Genomic DNA, 23,451 nt, shown 5'->3' with positions numbered 1-23,451 from the left:
ACTTTGTGCTCTGTGACTTTCTCAAACTGTTTTTCATCATTGCCTGTCAGAGTTAATGTCTCTTTTTCTACTTCATGCTGATTTCCAGCAATATTGTCTGTGTTTTGTGAACCAGCTTCTGTCTCATTATGAATGAGTTTCTCCTCACAGGGTGTATAGCTGACTTGTGTCTCACTAATGATGCCTGACACCACCTCTGCACTTTGCACTGACTCCTTGACAGTGACCCTTTCTTCAGACATACCCACTGCATTGTCGGTTTTATCATCTGCCTTTAACATTGTGTCAAGAGGTGTTTGCTTTTTCTCTTTGTGGGCTGCACTCTCTACTTCGACTATAGGCTGGTCAGACTTTGTTCCTGGTTCTATCTCTTTATGTATCTGTATCTCTTCTTTTGGGATTTCCTCAGCGTTAGTTGGAGCAAGTGCTCTAGCCATTTCTAATTGTTTCTTCTCCATTACAGCACAAATATGCTCTGTGTCAGTAGAGGACGGTGCTGGACTTGATTCGGCTTTATTAACCTTCTCCTCCAGAGGTTTCTGGTCATTTGCCATCTCAACTGTTTTCTGTGCAGTTGCCTCTCCTTCAAAATCTTTTCCTTCGTCAGCTTTTACCTCAATAGCCCTCTCTGCAGCTGCATTATTCTGAACTCCCTCCTCTTCAAAGGGTTTGCCATTAGATGATTCATTCTCAGTTCCTGACTTCTCAATAACCCTCTCCTCAACAGTTTCTTTTTCAACAGCTTTCTCCTCAACATTTTTTTCTCCAGCTGTGTCCTTTATTGTTTTAATCTCACTTTCCACGTCGGCCCTCTCAGGTATTTTCTGCTTTGCTATTTCCCCTTCAATAATATCTTTTTCAAAACTTTTATTTTCAACAGTGTTTGCCTCTTCTGCCTTCTCCAGAGCTTTAGTTTCTCCATCGATTGCAGCAAAAGGAGATGACTTATCTGCTAGGTCAAGTGGAGTAGGCTCCTCTTCTTTTTCTATGCATTTGTTTTCCACTTTATTAGCTTGACTTTCCTCCTCTGGAGCCAAGTTAGGATGTTTGTTCTCTGACACTACTGGAGAACTTTCTACACATTTTGCTGGCTCTGGTTTAAGTTCTTGCTGGGCCTCGTCAAGTTTAGGGACCTCAGTGTTGTCAACAAGGGCAACAGGAGCTAAATTTCCTACACCCTCAACCAAAGGAGGAGGAGCACCTTCCCTGAATACTGGCTTCTCTATTACTGGGTCTGGTTCTACCTTTACTTCTGTAGTAATTTCATCCTTGATGTGGGGTGCTACACTGTCAGCCTCAAGTTTGGGAATAATGTCTGTTTGCTCCACATTTAAAGCTCTATCTGCTGCATTTGATGGAGTATGACCTGCTGCAGTAGCTTGGGGTACATCTTGGGGTTTCTCACTTGGCCTACCAAGTTCTTCTTCTGTTATTTTCTCTTCTTCTACATTTGTAGCTGAGGAATCTGGCTTTGGATCAAGCTGAATAAGAACTTCCTGTGATACTGCTTCTGGGACGAAGTCAGCCTTTGCCTCACATGAATTTGTTGTCAGTTCTGGAAGCTTTTCTGGAGTAGGCTCCACTTTCTCATTATCTGTCAGGGGAGCTGCAACCTCACTCTGAGTAATCTTGGGATTTGGCTCTGTTTCTACCTCAGCAGGGACTGTTGTCTTGTCTAAACCTGTATTAGTCAATAGATTTTGTGTCTCACTTTCCACAGGAAGAGAAAGGTCCTCTGTCACATTCTCAGAGCTACTCTGTTGTTGCTCAACTGCTGGGATTTCACTGACAGGTGCACTCTGTGCTTGTTGCTCAACATTAGATGGCTCAGTCTCAGGGTGAAGATGGTCCTCTGCTGCTTTCACAGAGCTACTCTGTTGTTGCTCAACTGCTGGGATTTCACTGAGAGTTGCACTTTGTGTTTGTTGATCAGCATCAGATGGCTCAGTCTCAGGGTGAGGATGGTCCTCTGCTATTTTCTCAGAGCTGTTCTGCTGTTGCTCAACTGCTGGGATTGCAGGGACACCCTCTGCTACATTGTCTGAAATTGGAGCTTCTTGTTCAGGGTGAATTACTGATATTGCCTCAGCTGTTAATGATTGTTTTTGTTCTTTTGACTGTGGTGTTTCCTGAGGGGTGGAATCAGGAGGAGGGGCACCAACAGAAAGAGGGGGATCATGATCAGGTGAAATTAATGCAGGTGTGGGAATGGTTTCAGGCACTACCTTGGCCTCAGGAGCTGGTGGGGTTAAGTTTGCTGCTTCAACTACAGGTTTGCTATCTACAACAGCTGGGGCAGGGGTGGAGGAGGGAGCAGGAGCGGGTGGTTGCTTCTTTGGGGAAGCCATGGCTGGTGGTGGCATGTCTCCCAGCTGGCCTGACGTGGCTCTTTGGGTCTGACAGTTGAGGCAAAGCCATTCTTTCTGTAAGAAAAAGATTGATTGAAAATTGTTAGTAAGTAATACAAATTCTTTAAAGCAATATGATTTCTACCAATAAATTAAAAATAAGTAACTGACATAGATTGGTTACACATTATTGTGAAGTGCCCCAATTGCACAAAATGACTTGACAACACTGTTAAAAAAATCCCCATAACTAAGTATAATTTGAGATGTATTCCTTTAATTCTGGCACTGTTATGTGAAACAACATGTTTCTACGTAGTTAAAACGTCACTGTGACAGGGCACCAGTGTGACTTCTTCTATTTCAAGGGAAGCTTTTACATTTATGGGACTTAAGAGATAGGTCCATGTATAATGCATGGTAATGGGACAGGGGTTTAACAAGTCGTGTCAGAAAGAGTTGGGTGGCCTGTGCAGACATTTCATGGAGCAGACTTAAAAGAGAGACTGTGTTCCAATGCATATTGTGTTTGTATGGTCATATAACTTGGTGTGCATATGTGTATGCATGCTTTAAACATGACAGTAGAATGTGCACATAACCCAAACCTTGTGTTAACTCTCTGTTGTTTATTTAACTGCTTACAAATGTTCAAGACTGAAAGAAACCAGCACTTTCTGCATGACTATTGTGTAAGGCACCGCTCTTCCCAAGACTCTACGCTCCCTGACATCTTATTTATTTTCAATTGCACCTCTCTTCAAACGCTGAATCCCAGCACAGGTCAATTTAAAGAATATTTTCAGTGCTGTTTATTCTTTAAGGACAATAATTTGACTATAATTTGCTCCTTAGAATCACCTGGGATGTAGTCCTTAACCACCTCTTAACGCTTGCAGCGGATCTGTCATCTAATAGCTCTGCTAAATCTGTCCTGTCATGGCTATTTTATAACTGTTGTATATTTCCAGGTACTCACTTAAAAACAGGGCTCTAGAGGAGCATACCTAGGCTGAAGGTCCTGCTGGGGGCTATAATTCAAGAGCTGCAGTTATAACTGAAATTTTTTGCTTAAAGTGAAAATTAAAGTGATGGTAGACAATCCACACGCTGGGATTTGAGAAAACAAAACACGGTAGCTATTAACAGTGCTAACTAACAACGCATGCACACACCTATCCAATGTCCAGACCAGGACATGTATTATGGGAAACACGCACACAAACACTCGTCTACCTGCCACACCACTTGCACACACACAAATACAGCGAGCCTCAGAGGAGGTAATAGTCAGCATGTTTTCAACCACCCTCCACTCTGACGTAAACACCTCATTTCACATTGCACCAAGTGCTCTAACATTCCTCTGTGACACCCCTCTTGTGGATGCCTTCGCTCCGCTTAAAGGGGGGTTTATGCTAAACTCGGGCTTCAGAGAAGATCGCAGCCTGCATGTTAAGCCATGCAGCAGACAAGCCACCTCTCTCCAAGCACAGAGAGGCAGGAAGAAAGAGGCAGACAGGAGGAGGATGGGAGAAGATGACAGGGGATGTCGCTGCTGCAAAGTCAGGGTAAATAAGGCATGAGCCGCCGTGTTTCAGTGCACGCCTAAACAGTAGGGGGCTTACACTCTAGAGAGAATGACACACCTGGAAACACATCATACGGATCATGTACCCAACTATAAAAAGTCTGCAAAAATATTTTGACAGGGCAAATATTTTACTATGTATGTGAAAATGCGACTCACAAGATGAAAGAAGTGGTAATGAAAGGGATGATTTTAATATCTGGAACGGGAGAAGGAAATAGACACGTGGAAGGAGGCCAAGGAAAAAAACAACACCATACAGAGATGCCACCACTCCTTCTATCTCCAAGGTTTGCGAATGCTAGTGAGTTACAATCGCAACTCGACAGAAATCCAGTTAATCCTCAGTCATGATGATGGACAAAGTACAGATGTAAGCGCATGTATGTGCATGAACAAGCGTGTGCTATCAACACCACTCATCCGTCCCTGCTGGGAGGCCTTGAGAGGGGAGTTTCTCCAGTTTGATGGCTCCATCAGTTAAACCAGAGAGAGCAGGCACTGAGAGCTGGAGAGATGGCAGCCGATACGAAAAGCTGAAAAAACTCTGAGTCACACAGTCAGTCAGCCTCAGCCCCTTCAGAGCCAGTCATCACTGACGTTATCAACACATCACAACAGGCACATTTAAGGTTTTTCCAAAGGGCAATTGGACTTGTTAGTAGTTCTAGAAGACGTTTCGCCTCTCATCCAAAAGGCTGGTAGGAAGTCTTATGGACCAGAGAGGGGAGGATAAGAGGATAAATACCCTAAAAGTACCATGACCTGCATGAATGAGTATCTCCACAGACAACAGGCACATTTAAAGCTTTCAATGCCAAATTCAAGATATAAAATAAATGTTCAATTTTGCAATTGTAAAATTTAGTCTTTTTTGTGAGGTTATATTGTTATGTCATCATATTGTCTAGGTGTTGTGTGCAGTATTTGCCTGTATTAATAAAGTTTTTTTTATTGTAAAGGAAAACATGCCAGTTGATATAGGATGCTCTCTGTCAGGAGTTATGCTGTTCAGGAGTTATTCAATTTGTAATTTATTCTATCAGCCAACTGGACAATATACAGGTAAGTTTGATCATAAATGATTTTATTCATTTATCAAGTGAATATGGCAACTTTTTGTGGCTGCCAGGAATTAAAATTTTCTGGATTTTGGACTTTTGCCAGACAAAACAAGTAACTTGGGCTGGGTCGTCCGACCTACCAACAGACTGACAGACCAACATTTCCATCTGTAAAGCCTCACTGCATGGCGACAGTTAATGAGCAGATGAACTGACGTTGACAACAGTCATTAGTTACAGGCCTACACAGAATTTTCTTCATAAGGATCGTCTTCTTTTGCCGTCAGAGATTTCTCACCAGCTCTACCACACCAATCACAAAGAGTGAATCCACAGGGATTGGTACTCTCTTCTCCGGCAGCCTTGCCTTGTCATTAACACTAACAAGACAGGTGTATTTTTATATAACAACCTTTCGAGCTTTTTAAATGCGACACGCCTGTGTGTATTTCTGTCTGTCTGCTGAGACGAGTCCCGCAAACAGCGACATGGATGATTCATAAAAGCAGAGGAGTCACTCACTCACATCACCAGCTTACAAAGACGGTTTCTAGCATCACATGTGCATGGATACCGAGAAGTTGACACACACCAACACCCACAGAGATGAGCTTGTGACGGTGCTGATGACTTACATATACTCAGACGAAAGGCACGAAATACCTCGGAAGTCAATCTCTCTTCCCACATCACATTTCTCAAACAAATACAAGCTCATGCACAGATTTAGTGTGAGTGTTTCCACCTCTCTTCCATCTCCAACTTTCTCCCGCTTCAAACTTCGTCCAAGGACAGAAAGCCTGACTGAAAACCGCAGACGGCAACCAGATATTGGGACAAGATGGGCTGCAGCCGTAACCATGTACGGTTATTGTTTCCAACTGGGAGTTGGAGTGTTGTGAAGGTCGGTGCAGCTCTTTGATTAAGACAAGGGATCCTATGAGGGTTTTACCCATCTAAATATAGATGGAGCCTGGCACTGAGAGTGGGAGAACAAGAGGATGGGACAGATGGACAAAGAAAGACGAGAGGATGGAGAAGGAGAGGAAATCTGAGAACACGTAAGAGAAAAACAAGAGGAGGAACAAAAGAAGCAGGGAGAGTAAGCAAGCAGGAGGAAACAAAAGGCAGTAGAAAAGGAGCATGATGTAGTGGAGGAAAAGGCGAAGCAGTGGAAGACAAGGAGCTTAATGGTCGTTGGAGGTGACTCAATACCAGCTCCTGCCAACGAGCTTAACATTATCACCCAGTAAAACCTGCTAATCAATTGCCAGGAAGTCGGGAAAAGCTGCAGTTCATGATGACTGCCAAGAATGACCTTAAAATGGTACAGTAAAGAGCGAGGATTTACTTGATGTCAGCTACACATGCAGTGGCGTATCTTCCTGCTCTGCTAGCCTCTGAAAACAGTTAGCCTGGCTTTGTCCAAAGGAAAACCAACTGTGTCTGACCATTATTCGGACAGCCTATTATTCCAAAAAACCAATAGTCCAAAAAGATGTCTGAAAAGATGTGCCCAGTGTCCCTCTGATTGGACAGTTTGTTGCTTGGGCCGTTGGAAAAATGGCTGAAAACCCAATTGTGACAAGACTCCAGGAAGTCACTGCTCCCAGCAAAGAAATATTCGAGTACATTACCGCCGTAAAACCACAACTTGTTTTTACACTTCAGTTTTTGTACTTTGTGCAAACGAGAAAAAATGTGTTAATTAGCGGATGTGGTTACCTTCAAAACGGAGCCAGGCTAGCTGTTTCCCCCGTTTCCAGTCTTTACGCTAAGCTAAGCTGAGCTAAGCTAACGTCTTCTCGCAGGCCTGGCACCACGATGAAGTCAATTTTTTTTATTTAACCATGAAATAGCACACAAGAATGTAGCATTAGCAGAGTGCTTAATATTTTGGGGAGTTTATGAATTCTCTGTCAAAATTAGCAGGGAAAAAAGGGCTGTCCACAGCTCTGAAACAGCAATATATGACATCCTTTAAGTAAGAAAGCAAATACTTAAAAAAAAAAAAAGGATTCTTCCTTAAACATGATGTTGGTGTTTTCAATCCATGGGTATCTACTATGCAGGCAAGTATGTACTGCACACTGTTCTTTTAACCAAGACAAAGGCCAGATAATTTTGTCAGCACGCAACACGTACAGCTTGTACGGAGCTTTGAAAATGCTTTGGTGGCTTATTAGGAATGTTGCTGAGTGCTAACAAAGCATTTGAAGATATGAAGTATTGTCGATTTTGCTCTTTGTGAAAAGTATTTAGCAGAGACAGCATTTATAATCACATGATACGGACATGTTTATCCTGATAAAACACAAACTTTTCTGCTTCAATTTATGTGGTGTAAATCTGCGAAAACACAACATAATCCTTATCATGTAAATAATATGGCTGTTGAAAGACTAGTGTCCTTTCTGCAGCACTGCTCAAGTCACCTTTCTGTGCAAAAAGTGAAGTCGCTGCCCTTTCCTCATTGATGAGCATTGCTGAGCGGCCAACTTAATTATAATGCATTAGACTGGAAGCAGAACATCACAGCATCAGCTCCTTTGCAAGCCAAAAAAGATCTTTGTCCTAATAAATGTCCCACTGTTATATATGTTCCCATCTCGGGATCCATGTGCTGCATGCACGCTGTCCAACTGATCCGTGCTCATGTGTTGATGTGATTCTTGCTCGAATCATGAAACTAAATGTCGTGCAAGCGGCGATTGCCTTAAGGTTGGAGAACTGGGCTTTGGACCAGGAGATTGCTGGCTTTAATCCCAAAATGAGCAGCGAAATCCGAGCCGGGAAGTTGAATAAATCAAAAGCTGCTGTCAGAAACCCTCTGAGAAAAGTACTTTTAACCCTCTGCTGCTTAGTAACCAGCACAAGAGGACAATGGTTGTGCTGGTCGGAGCCTGTGTGTAACCGAATATGGGTGAAGCAGAGTGCTGCAGGGACGCCGCAGCAAGCCGACAGAGCAACCATTCTCCGGGTAAATAGAGGTTGAAGAAAAGTTGATTCTCCAATTCTATATGCTGATCTTTTACCCGACAAAGCTGACAGGTGACAAACAAGAATCTGAATGTTCCTGCTCTGTCTTGACAGGAGTGTCAGGCCGTTGTGGACTGATATTCCCCCTGCCAGGGGAGAGAGAAAACGTGTGCTTTCCTGAGTGTAAATCTACGTATGTGGATCTCAAACAAAATAATAGGTGTGAGACTGCACCTATGAGCCCAGGGATTAAGGAAAGACATTTGTCTCGGAGCATTTTCTGTCTCCATCTGTGACAGCCCACTTCATTATCTGTCTGCATGTGCCAGCTTCCCATCTGAAACAGGAGAAGTTGAGACATTCAAGGATTTTCAGATGCTTTTCTTTCATCTGTCAACGGCTTTGAAATATCGTTGGTTCCAAACTGCTGGTTCAGGCTTCTGTTCCCTTCGTCATCTTACATATTCTATGTCACACAATGGGCACTTTTGTCCCAAAGAGCCATACAGCAAAATAAATGTATGCAGAATCCAACCACAACTCCCTGCTGTCCTACTCGTTTAGAGCTCCAGTCATCATCATCATTACCTTCGTTAAGCAATAAGACTGCTTTAATGAATCAAATAACGACATGTAATGAGAAAGTGGTTGCATAACAACCTCACAGGATTATTAGCCAATTCTGCAGCTTTGTGCAGCTAGCCTCTGTTAGCTTTGGTTTGACAGGCTGTAGATGACCTGATTGGTTCAGTCTCACAGTTGCCACGTTTCCAGCAGCAGGCAGCTGTTTTCAGCCGAAAAAAAAGCTCACATACGAACCCGCTGTATCCGAGGCGGAGCGCCAAATGGCGGGCAGACAAAATTAGCAACTGCCTGATGGACAAAGTCAAACACGTAGCAGCAAAAGAGACAGATGTTTTTTTTTTCTCAAGAGCTGGTGGAGGCAACAAACAGAACTGTTCGCCGTTCCACCGAGCACGGATGCAGGCAGGGTTTGCACGAAAGCAACTCAAACAAACATGATGGAGTCATTGTGAACAAGGAGGAGGAGTCCAACCAGCCAGGACAAAACAAGGAGCTCGGACATAAAAGAGGAGCTACTTCTGCTGCAGGGACGCTGTTGTGTATGAAACACCTGACACGGGCCAGAAAATCTTTAAAACCTTACATGTTCATATATATTTTGTTACATACTTGATTAAAAATCCATCGTGATATGTATCGCTGCTATCCGTAGATGACATAACCTAAAGAGGACATGAGATTTGGGTCTTACTGCACAGCTCTAGCCCGGGCTGTCTGTTCGCTTGTATACTCATCATCTGATGATAAATGTGCTCAACATTACCAAGCTTTTCTGCTACAAAGCGTATCAGTGCAGGTGGATGGGGAAATTGTACAAGAGGAAGGGGGAGGAAGATTCCCACCCCCCATCTCTACTCAGTGTGAAGGTTAGGCGTAATGGGCTGTAGGCTTTAGTTAACACAAACATTTAGGGGCTTGCTGTTGTTTAAAGGAGATATGGCGTTATCAGGTGGAGAAGAAATGGCTTCCATTCAACAGACAGTAGCACATTATGCCAAATACTGCAGCTGCGTTTGCAGCATAGAAGTGATGTATTCATGTGTGCTTTGTGTATGACATTTACTGCACACTTACAAGGAATGTAAAGTATGATTTATGCATAAACTACAAATATGACATTTGCATACAATGCAGTATATTGCCTAAAAAACTACTATTTACAAATTCTAATGTGGGAGGACAGTAATTCTGTATATGAATTCTGTATAAATTGTGCAATGATTGTGTAAAACAAAATGGACACAAATTAATTGTTCTTGCACAGTACAAAGCGGCTTTTTCACTCAATGCGTGCACAAACACGAGCAATCCACGACTTGAACGGCAGCAGCGACTCTGTTTCAAGCATGTAATGTTATTGACCCATTTAGGAACCCTTTGGTTTCATATGACAAAGCAAATATACATCACATGAATGTGATTAGAGGTTTTCAGCCTGATATCGGTGCTATCACTGTCAGATACGAGTTTAGATTACTTTTATTCTGTCATAAAACAACATACACATAACGCTCTTGTCCAAAAAACAGCATTTTGAATGTGATGATTACACTTGGATGCTACTGAGTAATATTAGCCACTAATGTATTAAATGATGCTTAAGTACCGAACTTGTAAATATTTCTACAGAAAACAAAGCAAGCTTACTTTAAAAGTTCTATTTCTCTGACTTAATTACACAGGTCTGGAGTTTAATTTATAAAAATAATTACAATTTAAATCCCAATTAGGTATTTTCTTCAAGTCAAGAGGAAAGACATTTCTACTTCTAAGCAGAACTGATCACAGAGCTGTAATTCAGCTTCACACACTCTAACCTCCTGCTTTACTCTCATAAATCTCGTATGATCTTACATTTCTTGCTTCATCAGATGTTTCTGCCTGACAGTAAATTCTGCCTATAGGTGCTGCAAATGTGACTCAGAGGCGTGAGTCACGAGCGCTAAAGCAAACCACAATAGTCAGGTTGTCATGGTCTACACTGCTCAGGGCAGCATGGGCTGCCACCCATATCCTTTGTGACATCCCCCCATCCTCTCCACTCGCCTGCTGGACTCCACTTTCTGTCACAGCACTCCCTCTCGTCTCCTCGCTCCTCTGTTTCGAGCCTGTCCTCCTCCGCTCCACAATCACATGTGATCCGTCGCTGTTTGTTACACATTTTGCGGCTCTTTTACATTCTTTTCTTACATCGTTGGAGGATGGAAAGTGTGTCTTTCAGCTTGACTCATGCGTGTGTGTAACTGCAATTGTTGCAATTGTGAATGAATAAACAGCGGCAGTTTATAGACTGTGCAATAAACACTGTGTGAGCGACTGTGAGGGTCCATTGGTTTGTGGGCTGAACCATTCTGAAGCACTGAGCTCGTCATTATGACCGTCACCATCTTGGATTTTTGGAGGCAGAGGGTGGTGGGAAGGTACACTTTGCTCAGCCTCTATCCTGATTGGATCTGATGGAGAACCCAAAGACACGCCGTGGTAGTGATCACAAGGTAGCCAGGCCCTAAAGCATACCCTGCTTTAACTCTATTTTACTCTAAATGAGACCATAATTTACAAAAAGAATATCATGCTGTATTGAAGAAGACTTTAAAGTAGTGATTAAGACCATGAACCCATTTGGAACCGTTTACTGAGGTAATAAATCAAGAATTCGGGTTATTTTCTCATAAGCTTACATGCAATCAGACTTCTTTTTGCAACCAGTGGACCCCTGCTGGCCAGTAGCGAGAATGTGGGTTAATGCACTTAAGGCTCTGTCCACTTGTTATACTGTCTATGTGACGAGGATCTCCTGTCAATCCAACAAGCATCTTCCAGCTTCACTCTCTTTGGCATTTTCTATATTCTCCAATCAGGAAGAAAGGCACTACTTTAAACGTGGGGGAAAAAAAGTTAATCCACTTTCCTCTCAGGTTTTTTAATGCATGGAAATGATTTTTTTGGTGGTGAAGCCCTTTCCTCATCCAGGCTCTGCTGCTGGGCTCACCTATTGAATATCAATTTTTTATGGGGGAAGTCAGAGTCAGACACTCCATCCACAAAGCCAACTTGCTTTTTTCAACTCAAATCAGAGACCTTCCTGTCACTACGGTAAACCCTGTGTTCAAGAGGAGGGAGAGCAGCGACAGTCAGGCTGTAAATACAACAGCCTGTGCTAACTAGATGAGGCCGGTGCCAGGATGTGTGTGTTTAAGTGTCTCTGTGTGTGTTTGCCTGCCTGTTCTTGCCCGTCTCATCAGGGCTCAGTGCTGGCACACTGTATGTCTTGGCTTTTTCCCCCCACTTCTTGGCACTGAAGGCTCAGTGGCTAAAATGCGGCCCTTGCAAAGCATGCAAGCACCAGTAAATTAGAAAGGGGATAATTGGAGATCATTCTGGAGTGGAGCTGGAGGGGGAGCTCTATAAAAAGGAAAAGAGGTGGCTGTTTGCAGCGCCTGAGGACAGTTCCTTTAAATCATAGCAGTTCCTAAAACAATGATCAGCCACTTGTCATGGCTTGAACAAGGTCCAGGAGCTGGTAAATATGGAAAAACAGTAATTATTAAGCCTGTGTGTGCTACCACTCAGGCAAAACAATTTGTTATGCACAGTATATTCCTATTCAAACTGGCATTCACACTGCCAAAGCAGCTAAAACACTCCGCCAACAAACAGACCAAGCATTACACACACAAAACACCTTAATGTCTAAAAATACCACCCATTTCAAGCCTTCCAAGGTGGCCGTGAAGGGGGGGGGGGGCTCTGTGGGTTGCCTGGTGCAGCAGACACACCCTTTTAAAAGGAGGAAATATGAAAGAGGGAACACAAAAGAGCCTGCAGAGAGAGAGATAGATGGAGACGGAGAGCGAGAGCTGCCCCGCAGTAGCTTGTGTTCTCCCCTTTGTGGCTCTTTTGTGGCTGTGACTATTTTTGAACACTTCAGCCTCCTGGGCAAGTGATGGCGAAGCTGTGAGGCAACTGGACTGTAATACGGATACACATTAACCTGCGTTAAACGGGAATAAAACTACAGTAAAAAAAGAACAGATTCATATCACAGCTGGGTTATATATGCAAGATGATTACGTAAAGAGGATAACAAACAGACACCAGGATAGGATTTTGCGTGGGCCTTGACTGCATGTGTGCCAGCTGACACCAAAGGCTGCTACTGTATGCTACATGCATGTGTGTGTATTGTATGTATGACCATGGAGTAGGCTTTTATCTGCCAGCGCAGACTCAGGAGGGTTCAGACTGTGGGTGGGCACTGTTATTCTGTGTGCACAACCACAGAATAACAATGAGGGAGGAAGACACAGGAAATACCGTGCAGCGAGTGTGCGCTAGCATATCAGGCCCCCGCAGACGTGAGGATGCGCAGGACTTGGGCCGACCGTGGCAAACATGAATGCACAAACACGCACAGCCACATTTGTTTCTGTCATCAAGTTGGCTAATCCCAACGCTTAACCTCTGCATATTTTCTGCCATTACTCAAATATAGCGCTACAATGGAACAGTGTGTTTAAAACATGAACACAGACACACACGCAAGAAAAGTTAATGGATCGTTATGATGTATTCAGGAATACACTTGTATGCTGCCTCAGCCGGAGTCAGACGAGGAACTATTTATACATTTAAATAGGCAAAGGAAGTGTTTAGCCTAGCTAGCGGAACCTGCTAGCTAGCACGTTTTAAATTTTCATTCTGCCCCAACGCTGGCTTACAGACTGTGTTTATGACCACTCATTTGCTCACCTTTCATGTGTTAAAAACATTTAAGAAAAAATTACATTTTTCTGAGCAAAATTAGTTAACAGTTAATGTTTTGGGGAACCTTGCTAGCTAATGATACAGGGCTGCATCTACTACTACCATGAGGTTGCCAAGCAGGAAGTTACTGCCCTTAGAAAGAAATAGTCCAGCACATAGCCACCTTAAAAAGTTTTTACACTATTGTTTGTTGTATGAATTAAACAAACTAGCTATAACATGTTATTTAGTAAGCAGTGGTGATGGTAGGTGGATTCTGTTGCCTCTGACAGAGCCCAGCTAGCTGTTTCCAGTAGTTTATGCTAAACTAAGCTAACAGGATGCAGATGGTATCTTCATATTTATCACACAGGCATGGAAGTGGTATCAATCTTCTCATGCTATCCTCGCCAAGACAGCAAATAAGTACATTTCCCAAAATGTAGAACAAGTCATTTAAATAGCTTAAGATAAAGATTTTGAATGGAGCCTGGTTGGCATGTTTCCAGTCTGAGGTGAAACAAATCCTTCAGATGAAAGTGATGTCAGTCGTCTAAACTGGATGTTTGGTTTAACAGCAGGATGACCTATTTATCTTCACAGCACTCAGTGGAAAAATACTCCCACCAACCTTCTAATGGGCTTTCCATTGGAAACCCAGCGAGCTATAATAATTGCGGAGTTTTAGAATGAAACATTTCCTTTGCGAGGATCCTCCCTTTTCCACAGCCTCACAGTGTTAAATAATTAAGAGCAGGGAGATCATTTGATGTATTACAGCACAATCTTCTGTTGAGTAAAACACTTTGTCAGCTGTATACCTGTGGTAGCATAGTGGTAAATATAAAGGTGAGTAAATTGCAAACCTCCAGTCACAATAAATGAGTCATGTGTCAGTATAAATAAAAAGATATTAAAAAAGGGCACATTTTGTTAATATTTTTGCCAGAATTGCACAGTAAACTGGGCACAGGTGCACCCATCCTTAACTACATCACTGTATCTATGATTGGATGTTAAGCTGCAGGGTATTAAACGAACCACAGATGGTTATTAAGCTCCAAAATTGGAAAAATTCAGCTGTGACTGATAATGTTCCACAAAGCTTGGTCAGAAAGGTGAGATTTAGTTGGTTTTCCTTGGTGTCTGTGATATAGTTTGTGGCTTGCAGCCTCCTCTCTTAGCTCGAGTTCTTTGATTCGTGCTTGTTAGCGAAGTGGCGCCTCTCCCATTTTACGTAAGACTTCTCCAGCGAGCGCGCTCATTACTGATAAGGGCGACGTGACATAGAGTCGGAGCTACAGTAGCATCGCTAGACACAGACACGCATTTACAGACTTTCCCTGCATCAAAGGGAGCGACACTGAGAAAAGCAAAGGGATAGCACTGCTAAGAAAGAGCCTGACACAGAGAAGACACCGTGTTTAAAGGGAGAATAAGCACCAAAAAAAACACTGGCATTATGTGAGTCTCGTCTAGGCCTAATACAGACAGGTAAATATTAGAGGATACAGAGAAAGAAGACATAAAGATGACAATATAAACATATAAAAAAATGCAAAGATGGAGGGCTGTGGTGGAAAGAAAGACAGAAAGATAAACCACGAAGGTGAGTAATGAGACACCTAAGTCCCAGATCAAGCCTTGATAGGAATGACATGCTTCCTGTTGCCCTTTAAATCCTTTTAGGAAACAGAGATTACTCCCACGCATGTGTTGACACATACAGTACGCAGGCACTCTCAACCTTCAGCATTTCAACGGGAAGACAATCAGAACTTCCACTAACCACAACAAGCAACACACCTACAGCACGCAAATTCACACCAGCCTTCCCAGCATGCAACAGCCTTACAGACGAAACACTTCAGCTCCCGCATGCACACGCTCAGGTACGCACTTGACACTCGTGCGTCAGCGAACGAACCCCCACTGACAGGCGACATTGTGACAGCGAATGACACAGAAGCGAGGCGCAATACGTAGGGGGCAGATGACTCAGCCAAGGTGTTGTGTATGTGAGTCTTTGTGCCTTCTGCAGCCATATTCCACAAGCTGCTGCTGCTGCTTTAAGATTTAACTTGTTATTAAGTGTATTTAGAATTCATTCGTCTCAAAAACAAAACCGAGCTGACCATTCTGGGTTTACAACAAGATGTTGTTCAAAGGACTAATCTATATCCAATTAGGCCACTAGTAGCTTGGGTGCCCATCTCTCTAGCATAATTACATTTTTCCCCATGCTTGGCCTCAATTAAGTGATTGCGCAGTTCAGCTCCTCATTATCCCAGCAAGCAGGAGCAATTAAGAGCTGCTGAATAGGACAAGAGTCCGAAACTTAAAAGGAGTGGAGTCAGTAGTGGGAGCGCAATCACGACTGTAAACAAATGGCAGCCATCTTGTTTTGGATTTTTATGGTAGCAGTGGGGCAGAAGATATTTTCATTACTAATGTGGAACACGCATAGCAACACACAAATAGTGTCCAATCTGAAGCATCACAACAAAATAAGAGTCAATTTCATATTAATAGTTGTGCCCAGTTGGGGTTTGCAGCAATGTGGAGGACGGAATAAAAACGTGGAAAATCTACTCTCCCAGCTCTCAAAATAACATGTTAATTCTAAACTGTAAAGAAAAACGTTTTAATGGTTACGTTTGAGACCCCAGAAAGTTAGTGCTCCAAGCCAAGAAACAGCTGTTTCCCCCACTATCCTGTCTGAGTGCTAAGCTAAGCTAACCAGCTGCTGGTTGTAGCCTTGTGTTTAACAGACATGAGAGTGGTATCAATCTTCTCACATAAATGAAATGTGATCATTTTTACATTTTTTAAGTTACCAATAATACATATAAGTAATGGGACGTACGTATTTCTTCAAGTCAACATTCCCCCGCCAGACTTTTCTTTTGCAGGAGTTGATTTGAGTTGATCCCATGAGAATTTAGCATTTCTTGTAAATAGAGTGGAGGTGGAGTTCATTCCCAGCTTAGTTTCACTCTGTGTTATGAAAGTCCCCTCAGAGAGCCAGAAATACACAGCAGATTACAGAAGACACACTTAAACCACCAGCTAACGAGGTAGCGAACACGTGAAGCCTGGATAGAGCTGCTGGTTGACGAGCACGTGATTGTGGATCACATGATCAAATGCCATCCTGTGTGTGACCTATGGCTTTACTTAATCATGCAAGGCTTCTAAGTTTCAATGAACGTGTAAGACTGTGGCGATTATGAGTGGCATATAGACAATAACTAGGATACTTCGCCTGGATTATTATGTGGGTGTAGCATATGTGAATATGTTTCGCCTGCATGCTGAGAAACCACTCAACCGAAAGCACTTTTTGGCCTCTGTTCCCATAATATAGTGATCCTACACCATTGAGTACCATCTGTTCTGTGGAACTCAACACAGTCTTGTGATGTTGCCTCCATATGAGACAAAACACCACAGTAACACCACAAAACCAGTCCCCACACCTCAGGACATAAGCAGGCCATAAGCGTGCGGTTTCCACATCATGGTTGGACAAACTAAGACACTGAATGGACACACAAACGCTCACACACTCACAAATAAATCATCAAGCATCTCTTATTGTACTGAGTACAATAAAAGAGTAGTAGCAAGAGGAAGGAACATGTGCATTCTGTGCACACGGTCGAATACAGACACGGTCACGCCAACACACACACTGCACACACACGCAGAGTATTCAGTTTCAGAGTCAAGTGTCAATTGTTTGAAGTGCTCTTTGGTGATGAGACGTCCATTTAAACGACCTAATTTATCTTCACATTTCTCGCTGCCCTCTCTGCTAAAGAAAGCTTGATAGTAATGAGACTGGCATTTTAAAACACAGCATAACTGACCACAACCATTCATTCGGCGGTCAAACATGTCATGTGTAGTGTCTTTACGGTGTCTGCTGTGGATAAGTGGATGTACTTAGAACAACTAATATCATTCTATCCCCCTTTCAGATCACTTTGTTCGACGCTGGTGGGGAAAAGCGCAGAGCTGAAAACTCTGCGGCTCCTGATGGTATCTTTACAGTGACCTATTTCAATGAAGCATCTAGAGGATGTTTGCGTTCTATTTATATGCGACAGAATGCATAAATTACTGGTCGGTGCAGTGTGTTGAAAGCACAGGAAGCTGAGGGGCTCAAGACAGCTGTAGTTGTAATAAGGTGTCTTACCTCTCCTAAATGGGGAGTAGGATTAAATCCACACAGATTGCACACTTTCTTCTTGCACTCGGTGCAAAGGCTGTAGTTGGGCGTGTCTGCTGATGCAACATTCAGCTCCACGTTGCAGAGAGGGCAGCTTTCCCTGGGTGCTGAGGCTGGTGCAGGTGCAGGTTTGGCTGCTCGGGCCTTCTCTTCCTGCTCCACAGAAATGCTTCTGAGGGGTTTCTTGGGCTTAGCAGGTGGCGTGTCGGGAGCAGAGTCCGAATCGGGGGGAGAACCAGGAGGGGAGAAGGGGGAGTCGGGTGGCGAGCCGGGGCCAGAATCCGGAGGGGAACCTGGTCCGGAGTCGGCGGGGGAGTCCGGCGGCGACCCAGGCAGAGATCCGGCCGCCTTCTCCTCCTCTCCAGTGACAATGTTGGCGGCTGAACTCAACAACGATGATCCAAAGCTGAACATCTGAGAAGCAGCAGCGGGAGGTTTTGCCGACTCTGTCAAGCCTCCAAAACCTCCAAACAACTTCCCAGTCACTGACTCCTCCTGCTTTGGAGCGGCCTGCGCCGGAGGCTTCGACGATTCCATCAAACCGCCAAACCCGCCGAACAGTTTCCCTGTGACGGTCTCGGTAGCTTGTGAAGCAGCCGCGGGAGGTTTAGCCGTGTCTGTTAAGCCTCCCAGACTGATACCTCCAAACCCCCCAAAGAAGCTAGACTCCTGTTTGCCTTTAGCTGGAGACTGCTGGGGACTGGACTTGGGCTGAATGGGGCGGCCTGTCTTGGGGTCTATTTTGGGGGATCCTCCCATTGAAGAGCCTGGGGACAGCGGCCCAGGAGAGCTCAGACTCGGGGACTTCTGCCTCGGCGTGGTTGGCGGTGTTAACCCTTGATCGGTGGTGCTCTGCTGCTTAATGAGCAGCTTTCCCGGCTTGCCAGGTGCCTGTCTCTGGGGCGAGGGTGGGGCCGAGCCTTGTTTGGGTTTTGTCATGCCAGGGGGATCCATACCTCCCATCGCTCGCTGCATCTGGCAGTTCAGACACAGCCACTCTTTACCCTGCATGAAACAAAAGATGGGTTAGATTTGACTGGAACAAATTTCCCCACTGTTGTGAGCACAGACATCAGTGGGATGTGTAATTACTGTATATACACAGGCAAACATAACCAATTAAACCCCTTTTATTTTCGTTTAGCATAAAATAAAAGACAAATTCAGAGACACGTCCATTAATTAGTGTTTCAAATGATGTTAAATCCTGTTTTCCTGACGTGAGAGAATTCAAATCTGGCAACAGTTACAGAAATACTAATCAGTCAAAAAAAATGGCACTGGATATTTATAGTCAGACCATTTTTATGACATTTTTTTAACATTAAATGCTCCTCATTAAAATCGTATTTTAAAAAGGCAGTTCTTTCTACATGATTGCTTGAATTCAGCAACAACACAAAGTCTGTAAACCAGAGGAATGTTATAAACAGACAGTTAGCAGAAAGGTAAATACTACTCATTAATCAATGCTGTTTGTTCTTTCATTCATCACAGGTACTGGAGTTGCCGTACAGCATATCTCAGCACCTGCTCCCAAAGAAGCCCGACTCCACCACACTGCTTTCTGTTTAGTGTGCAGGATATCTCCACAGTTTAAAAGGCCCATGTTGACAATCTGATCACCATCTAGAACCGAACAATGTGCGTATTTTTGTGTGTGATGGATGCATACAACCAAAACAGAGATGAGGTGAATTCAGCCAAACTGTAACTGCAAACAGCATTCAGTTTCTAGAGCCGTTATTTTGAATTAAAAAACAAGGAAAATCCACTTCCTGAGCTGCTCATTCCGATAAATAAATGACCCTAACAGCATAGTACTATCTGCATTGTGACAAATCCCGAGAAGGAACCAGTCATTCTGTGCTGCTGTAATCATGGCCCACCAGCATTCACCATCCATGTGTGTGTGAGTGTCCTCACAGGCTGGCACAGTATCTTCCTGTGGCCATGACATGAGTCACCTTGACCAACGTTGGGTCCATATGGTCCCTCTGTTCCTCAAATCATGTGCCACTCTTATGAGATGCGCTCCATCCGCCATGCTCAGAGAACAGCAATATGCTGCTAACAGGCTGGTGCCGGATTTATGTGCACAGTTAAAATCAAGCCTTCAGCTTCAATTTTTGGTCTTATTTCTGAAATCATATTGTTTTATCTATTTGAAACAAGTCACTCTTCAGTATTCTCCATTGCTTCCAATACAGTTTGACCGCTTTTGACATTTTCCTCTCTCTTTATCACAACATAGTTTCATGATGTTGATTCATGATGTTTCTAAGAAAAATAATATTTTTAGTCTGAATGCTAGAGTAAAACAGCTTTTAGGATCACAAATTTATAGAGTAATGTGGACTGAGCTGACTGATATTTTGATATTTCACACACAGAAAAGTTAATAATGTGTGACCTTTCCCACCCTCTGCCATCAATAACATGGACTTGTGTCTGTATTAGTAGATAAACGGCGGTACACCCGACAGCAGACTGGAATTCTGTTTGACCAAAGAATATTTAGCAATTGGAAAACTGACAGCTACATACAAAATGCTCAGATCGATGTGAGTGATTAGAGGACCAACAGTTGAAAAACAGAAACAGAAAAAAAGAAACTGTTGACTGTCTTACCGCTGAGTCTGGGGGGCTGAACCCACAGAGGCTGCAGACCTGGTTCTTACACTCAGTGCAGTTATTGTAATTAGGCGGGTCTTTAGATCCATTGTTCAGCTGGGTGGTCTTACACAGTGGACAGAGTCCACCTCCGGGCTTTGCAGCCCCCTGCTGACCAGGAGGCCCTCCGCTCTTAGCTGGCTCTCCAGGATGAGCCCCAGGTCCTGGTGGCCCTTGCTGTTTGGGTCCAGGTCCTTGTTGAGGGGGTCCACCTTTTTGTTGGGGAGGGCCACCCTGTTTGGTGCCTTGACTTGGAGGTCCTTGGCCTGGTGGTCCCTGACCCTGCCTGGGGGCCTGCCCAGGGGGTCCTTGGCCAGGGGGGCCCTGGCTTGATTTGGGACCCTGGCCTGGTGGGCCCTGACCTTGCCTGGGTCCCTGCCCAGGGGGTCCTTGGCCAGGGGGACCCTGGCCTGATTTGGGCCCCTGACCTGGTGGTCCCTGACCTTGCCTGGGTCCCTGCCCAGGGGGTCCCTGGCCTGGTTTGGGCCCCTGACCTGGTAGTCCCTGACCTTGCCTGGGTCCCTGCCCAGGGGGTCCTTGCCCTGGCTTTGGGCCCTGTCCAGGAGGGCCCTGACCCTGTTTCTGAGGTCCTCCCTGTTGTGGTCCCTTTGGACCTGGCCCTTGCTGAGGGCCCTTGACTGGTGGTTTTCCTCCCTGCTTGGACTCCGGTGTTGCAGATGCATCCCCCTCCTCCTCATCCCCAAACAGTCCAAACTTGGGCATGTTGACAGAATCGCCCATGGAGGATATGGAGGAGGAGACGGAGGACGTCATGGACGACACGGCATTGAGCGGGTTGGCCCCGCTGAGAAAGCTGGAGCCAAACATGCCAGATGACTTAGTCTCTGGGTCTTTTGGCTCCTGCCGGAATCTGGATTCAAAGAGGCTGAGGGATGAGGGGCTGCGGCCCGGTGCGGGCCTTCCAGGTGGACCCTGGTTGAAGGCGTCTACAGTGCGGCTCTTACTGAGACCTGTAGGGCCCCTGGAGGCCCCTACCTGCTGGGAACGCTGCTGGGCATCAGATTCTGATGGTCTGGAGAAGAGAAAAAGAAAACAGAGTTTTTGTTAGCACTGCTGTTATTGTTCACTTGTGTTAATTTCGGCAACGTGGAAAAACCTGAAGCTTATAAATGCAAACCGACTCTCATCTGAGCTGGAGCCAAAATAAAACGATAGATCTGTTAACAAACGTCTCAGACCTGATACTTCTTTAATATACTGTCGCTGCTTTATCTGCCTTATCCTTTCACTTGCCACTGGAATTTGTTTGTTAGTGATCAACTGACATTAAAACATAAAGACTTAAACCTAAATAGCTCCGTCAGGCTCTCTGATACTACACTAACAAGGGAGAGTTACTGCCCACTATGTTCTGTGCTCTCTTTTCAATTCATTCACCGTTTTTCCATCTCAAACAACATTGCTAAGGATATCTGCTAATTCCTCTGCCTGCTCCTGCAGCTTCATTCTGCTAACAACAAAGGTTAAGACCGCAGCTTCAGCTCCGTGCGATCGTGGGCCCTCTCAACACATCAGTGAACGCAGACTGTGCAGCCGGCAGCCTTCGGGTGAAGCTGACAGGAAAGTGAATACCGCTGACTGACACGGAGTGCAGATCATTGAGATGGAGGGGGAGATGCTCGGCTCCGTGGGGGTAAGCTGAGACAGCTTTGTTAGCTCAGGCTGAGCAACGTACGCAACCTACACACACCGCCAGGCGCTGGCGCAAACGTCGGCGCTAGCTCCTCGGAGATATGCATCAAATGGACTAAAGGGCTGATTGGTTAATGTTTTGTTATTGTGTGATGATGTGTGCTCGGGCTGCTGTTTGCAAGTCCCTGGCGCTTCTGCCTTTATGTCTGAGACAAATTACACTCCTAGGCAATAAAGTTTAATGCAGAGAATAAATAAAGCGTTTGATTATTATTTTTTTTACAATGTGCACTGAGTAATACATGACTTTACAGGGTGAGAGCCCTGCAAATATCACAAGCAGTGATGTTGCAATGCCCGCCTTGGGCCAATCCACTGCAGCGTGTGTTTCAGCACCACGGACAGCGACCACACAACACTGACGCCTCCACAACAGCAGAAATGAACGAAACCCCACTTTCACTTCAATAAAAAACTCAGAAAGCAGCAGGAGGGGAAGTCTATGAGTGATGACATTCACGCTGCTCTTCTATTTATAGTCATATTAATATTGATGCACCCCTCCCCCCATCTCTAGCTCGGATATAAATAACAGTTCTCCCCCAATTGGAGCCAATTAGCAGTCCACATGGTGCGATCTTAGCAGATACAGGACTCTCTTTCACGATTATATGAGCAGAATTAGAAATGTGAAGCACCTTGGAGCTGTAGCATTTTGTTCTCCTCCCCCCCTGCACAACACAGCAAATCCGGCGCACGAGCCATTCAATGGCAGTTTAGCAGGAGTTTAATTGGCAAATATGAGAGAGCCAGCTGACAAAGGTGGCGGAGGGATCGTTCAGATGGGAGGAGAAAAAAAAAACACTGGGCACGACAGATTTTCTTACCCAGCAGGCATTTCGAAAATTTCGCACAAATACTGGAGGTGTGTCTCTTACGCTCTGATCTCACGCAGTCAAACAATTCACCGATTCGCACCGAATTCTAGACGTCAAATGCGAGAAAATCGCCGCGGGCAGGTGAGAGCAGGCTCGTGCATCCGTGCAAACACGGCAGACACACAACCATCAAAGCGACCTGCGGGCCAATAAGAGAGCCGCGTTAGGCGAGCTTTCCATCAGATGTTCATGATCATCCGCCACCGTGAGCTATGTGAACGGGCTCGTTTCTTGGCGTGGGGGGGGGGGATTAAAAATGGGCGTGAACGGGCTCTATGCCTCCTCACAAAACGATGCTTCACACACACACACACACACACACACACACACACACAACACATCAGCTCGTTCCTGCCTCACGCACGCCTGCTCGATGTTGGTATTTTAAGTGCATGGATGTTAAAAGAGAAAAAGAGAAGAAGCCCTGCCTTCGTGCAGCCGCTGCGCCTCCGGGCTGCCTGCCTTGCGCCCTTGACATCGCCGCGGCGAGCTGTCTCCTCTGCTCCTCGCTGAGTTCACTCAGGTTGACCGGAGTTCCTTCGGGGACCCGGACGAAGCCGCCCTTCCCGTCAGGTGCCAGCCCCTCTGGTAGCCCAGGCGGCGGCCCTTCGCCTCCTTCCAGGCTCGCTTCGTTCCCCAT

At 44.9% G+C, this 23,451-nt stretch overlaps 1 protein-coding gene across 1 annotated transcript in view; it reads right to left on the bottom strand.

Moving 5' to 3' along the window:
• The window catches only part of pcloa (piccolo presynaptic cytomatrix protein a), a 54,893-nt gene extending 31,442 nt beyond the window's left edge, over positions 1-23,451 (bottom strand). Inside the window, exons 1-5 of the mRNA XM_041964078.1 lie at positions 23,240-23,451; positions 20,730-21,253; positions 20,179-20,663; positions 17,515-18,552; positions 2,226-2,423 (exon numbers count right to left, since the gene is read on the bottom strand). Of these exons, the coding sequence (XP_041820012.1) occupies positions 2,226-2,423; positions 17,515-18,552; positions 20,179-20,663; positions 20,730-21,253; positions 23,240-23,451 (2,457 nt within the window). The remainder of the gene's footprint in view (positions 1-2,225; positions 2,424-17,514; positions 18,553-20,178; positions 20,664-20,729; positions 21,254-23,239) is intronic.

This window comes from Chelmon rostratus, chromosome 22 (assembly GCF_017976325.1).
Source record: "Chelmon rostratus isolate fCheRos1 chromosome 22, fCheRos1.pri, whole genome shotgun sequence".
In the NCBI taxonomy this organism is placed as follows: domain Eukaryota; kingdom Metazoa; phylum Chordata; class Actinopteri; order Chaetodontiformes; family Chaetodontidae; genus Chelmon; species Chelmon rostratus.
The sequence above is the reverse complement of the archived record's forward strand: the minus strand, read 5'-3'. Positions and strand labels throughout refer to the sequence as shown.